The 5,059-nt window shown below is 31.3% G+C and overlaps 1 protein-coding gene across 1 annotated transcript; it reads right to left on the bottom strand.

Moving 5' to 3' along the window:
* Positions 1-1,775: 1,775 nt before the first annotated feature.
* On the bottom strand, positions 1,776-3,416 carry LOC142544999 (uncharacterized). Its single transcript, XM_075651990.1, has 2 exons — positions 2,078-3,416; positions 1,776-1,973 (listed from the first exon to the last, which is right to left on the bottom strand). Exons 1-2 carry the CDS (start codon positions 2,514-2,516, stop codon positions 1,966-1,968), a joined length of 447 nt encoding a protein of 148 aa, XP_075508105.1. The 5' UTR covers positions 2,517-3,416; the 3' UTR covers positions 1,776-1,965.
* Positions 3,417-5,059: the final 1,643 nt, after the last annotated feature.

Here is a 5,059-nt window from a genome sequence, read left to right as displayed (position 1 = left end):
GGCACAAATACAACTCGCCGCCCGAGCGCGAGAGCGGTGGAGATAAGAATAAGTTCTTTCTTTTGTTTTCTTCATTTTACATTTCAGAGTTTCGAGAAACACGAGAGAATTTTTATTTCTTTCGTCCGAATCGACTTCGAAACGTTGTTTAAACGCGAAACAAATTATATATTTGTGATCGTCGCGTTGAGGGCTTCTGACTGAGGTAATTTTCTTCTAGTTCCAGCAGCTCTAAATATCAAAGTGCTGGAATAGCATGTATTTGAAGTTGAATTTCTGATATGTAGTAGAATAACCGACAAGAAACTTGTATGCGAAGTCGGAATTGAATTATGATATGATTTGGATTTGATATGAATTTTTGAAGTTTCAAATGATATTTGAAACTCATATTAATGATTTTGGATTATGTTATTGATTGGAATGAATATGTTATTGATGTAGATAAAGTGTTATATCAATATGTTCAGGCTACATCAACTGGAAACGAAGAACTGAGGTATGTTGCGACCGGGTAACATACGACAGGTATCTGTATTATATGATATATGTCGGATTGATTTGATTGATTGGAATGAGATTATGTGTCTATATGCCTTATTTGTGGATTGATGTGGCATACATGACATTGAGATTGAGATATCGATGTATAAAATAAATGTTTTGTTAACACACATCATTTTATGCATACATCGATACATGACATGCACATTGAGCTATGATCCTTGGATACCTTGATATGATTGGATTGGATTCCGGGGTTTGTGAACACAATCGCTATGCCGGTATTATATGACCCGTAAAGCATAGACGATTGTGGCCCCATATGATTCGATATGAGATTTGGGATTTGATGGCGCTTTGCCGACGCTATCATACGAGTATCCCATATTGGCCGGTGTGCCAGCTCGAGCATTGATTTGATAGCGATTCGATTGATTCTGACATGTGCTCAGTGGATGGGCATTTGACCTGATACCTCCACGACATACATGCATTGCATACCATATATCATTGTTTAGATACTTGTGGTATATATGATTGGTTGTTCCATACGGAGCTTTGCTCACCCCCAATGGGGGCTGTTGTTGTCTTTTTGTGTAGACAATGGCAGGTACTCCAGGATATCAGGAGACCGGAGAGGGTACTTCTGGAGGGAGCCACAGCTTGGGCTGACGTTTTATATTTATGTCTTGTTCCCAGTATATATGTATATGTATCTATATACCGGGGCATGTCCCGAGGATATGAGTTGTTTGTATGTGATTGGCTTCGATTACGTGTGGGCGTGTTTTATGATTTGAGATTAAATACTATTTTCAGTATTCAAATTATAATAGAGATATTTTGGGCTCATTGTAAAGAAATTTTAAACTCGTTTTCCGCTGTAATTAGTTAACCCTAATCAAAGTGCATTGTAATAACGATTAGGAGCTAAGGGCCCCACACTAGATGTTCATCTGAAATCCAGACTGATGTCCTGCAGATACAAACAGGAATAGTGTTAACATTTAACTCTCTTAAAGGACCATCCTTTACAAGTCTGTTTAATCTTTCTAAGGAAATATGCCCTAACCTTAGGTGCCATAAATATGTTTTATCTTCATGAGAAACCTTTGCTTTTTAGTTTTAGGATGTTCTACTTTAAATATTTCGACATTAAGCAGTGGTTGTTCATTTGGTCTTAAAATATATAACCCATTTTCCATTAATGCAGTACAAATCATACGTCCATTTCTTAAAATAACAATCTCATTATTATTAAAAGAAAGCGAATAAAATTGTTCATGCAATTTTGATACAGAAATCAAATTTCTCCGAAAACTAGGTATAAAATAAACATTGTTTAAAACCAAATATTTATTATTAAATCTGAGTTTAACAACTCCCACTGCTCTTGCCGAAACCACTGCTCCATTGCCTACTCTCATCGTGAATGACCCATCGACAAGCTCTTCATAAGAACTAAGTATCTGCAAAGAAGAACAAACGTGATTAGTAGCACCCGAATCAACTATCCATATAGAAGAATCAATAGTTACTAAACAAGATTCTAGAACAAGTAAATTATATTTACCTTTCTTCTTCTCTTTTAGGCCAGCGAGATACTTGGGACAGTTTCTCTTCCAGTGACCATCAATCCCACAGTGAAAACATTTTCCTTTGGGCTTTGCAGTGTTGCCTTTCTTTCTGTCATTAGAACTCTTCCAATTCTTTTGCTTTTTCTGAATTCCCTTTCCTTTCCATTTATTCTTCCTTTTCAAACTAGATTTGGAGGAAGATGGTTTATTCTCGACAACATTTGTCTCACCTTCTTGAACTTTTCCAATGGCAATAGCCTCAAAGGTTTGCAACTCGTTGAGCAATTGTGTCATGTTATAGTTAAGCTTGTTCATGACATAGTTGCTCTTGAATTGCAGGAAAGTAGGAGGCAATGATTCTAAAATCATACTCACTTGTGTACCATCATCTATGGTCGCACCATGAGTTTCAGCTTCAGTGAAGTAATTTACCATGTTCAAAACATGCGCACCAACTGATTGCCCTTTTTTTCATTTTAGCATTCATAGCATTCTTAATGGCCTCATGCTTAGATTGACTAGATCGCTGGCCAAACATTGCTTGTAGAGAATCCATTATCTGATAAGCATTATCTACATGCTCATGCTTTATCCTAAGCACGCCATTCATTCCAGCTAACAGGTAGCCTTTTGCTTTATTGTTTGCCGCTATCCATCGATCATAAATTTCTCGTACACTACGAGAAGCATTTAAAGAGGGCTCAGAAGGACATTCCTCTGTTAAGACAAACTTGAGGTTTTCACAGACGAGGGCAATGTTAATGTTACTCTTCCATGTTAAAAAATTTTCACCAGTCAACTTTTCATTAAGTAAATCAAGAACGGGACCGGAAGTCATGATTACTGTAATATAAAAGTGACATTTAATCAATTGAACAAATATCATATATAATTAAATTTAGGAATAATAAATATGATGTACGATACAATATATTTATTTTACCAATTCCGAGGAAATTTAATCTCGCATTTAACAAGTTGCCTTAGGGTCAAACGAATTAAATGACGATTAAATCGAGACTATATCTATTAATAAATGAAACACTAAGATATCTCATATCTTCACTTTTATTTAATAATTATCATTTAATTTAGCCTGGATACATTTAAACAATTTAATTGCATCTTTATGAGTGTAACCCACAATTTCAGATTTTAAAACTCAATTCATAATTGCCACCTTAGGGTAGGTAAAGTATGAATTTAATTAAAAATCTTATCCTTTCGGAAACTAAGCCTTGAATTTTGATTTAAATGCAAACCTTCCTTAGGGATGACGTCCTATGCGTCACTAGGCGCCATTTAAATCTCACGTTGCTTTTGTTAATTGTGGAGGCCGTAGAATTTATTCATATATTCTTCTCCCACTCATTATAATAATTAAAGTTTCTCAAACTTTTAATTATTTAATTAATTAAATCATCTAATGATTTAATTATAAAAATTACAATCTTATTGTTTTTTTTATATAAATACAACATGTGTATTTTTTTTTACATAATGAATATCATAAAATTTAAATCTAATTTAAACATGATACAATATATAAAAAATAGATATGGTTGAAATTCGTAATTTTGCTTATTATCATTAATTAATAAATTAAATAAATCTTTTATTTAATTTCAAATTAACTTTATTATCAATTAAAAAAAATCCGATGATATAAATGAATTTGTCCCATTACACAATTATTAAAAACATGCTGGACCCAATTATTGAAAAACGTTGCATCAATTTTTTTTTTAAAGAACTATTCTTTCTTCTGTGCACATAATAAGTCTTCTTCCAGCTCATGTAGGACTCGATAGAATAAATAAATTCATATTCTATCATCTTATTTGATATGTTTTCATAATTAAGATAAACAAATACCCTCGGCAATCAAAAATTTTAACAACTAAATTTATAAGCTTCAATAATAACTCATTATCATAAATTTAAATTCTCGTGATTTATATTCATATGAAAACAATGGCTCTGATACCATTTGTTGGAAATTTATAGAGTCTTCGGAACTATTCCGTCTATAAAAATTATTTTGATCAAATCGGAAACACAGCGGAATCGATTACATAATTTCATAAATTATAATCGAACATATGAATATAAATTAATGATGAATTTAAATAAAATTAGTTTCTAGAAAAACTAACATTTTTGTAGTTTTTCTTTCTTTTTGTGAATCCGAGATCTGTAGAAACCACAGCCTTCCAGTACAATCTTATCTATCGATACGATAGTGTGTGGGCACTCAGAAATATACAAACTTAGAAATCAAATTTTTCAGAAAATATATTATGCTCAAATATATTTTCTCAAGATGGCTTATTCTCGATTTTTCTTTTTTCTTATTGAATTGCCCGTAATGTTCTCTTTAAATAATTGAGATTTTAACAATCAATTCAACAATAGCAAAGAAATGATTATAGAAAACCAATTTTTCTACGTAATTGATTTTTAAACAATAAAACAATTTACACATGTTTAATTCAATAATATATAAGTTTATATATATATATATATATATATATATATATATATATTTAAATCAATTGTCTCTCGTTTTAAAAAAAATGTGTATGTCCATTTATAATATTATCACGATAATTAAATTTATAATTATCTCATAATTATAATTTAAATATAATTAATAACTCATATTAAATTATATTTATATCTAAGCCTTACATGATATGGAAACAAATTTCCATTATCTCGAGTGATTTCTAAATTGCATTTCTTATCCGTCATTAATTTGAAAAACGTACTGGGGACCATGGACTCATAATTAGAAGCTCCAATAAATTAGATAAATAATTAAACTATTTAAATAATTTACCCAATTTATTAATTCCATAATTACTCCACTAAAAATATGAAATTGCACTCTTCTTCATTATGAAATATTTACTCTACAAAACGAGTAGTCCATTGATATAATCATAACATATGAATTAATCCTCCATGGACAATTC

Source organism: Primulina tabacum, chromosome 5 (genome assembly GCF_025594145.1).
Source record: "Primulina tabacum isolate GXHZ01 chromosome 5, ASM2559414v2, whole genome shotgun sequence".
NCBI classification, from domain to species: Eukaryota; Viridiplantae; Streptophyta; class Magnoliopsida; order Lamiales; family Gesneriaceae; genus Primulina; species Primulina tabacum.
Note: the sequence above shows the minus strand (reverse complement) of the source record. Positions and strands in the feature narration are given on the sequence as shown.

What these genes read in the sequence shown, in the direction of transcription:
- LOC142544999 (XM_075651990.1), bottom strand. Translation starts at nt 2,516, where the DNA reads ATGGTAAATTACTTCACTGAAGCTGAAACTCATGGTGCGACCATAGAT.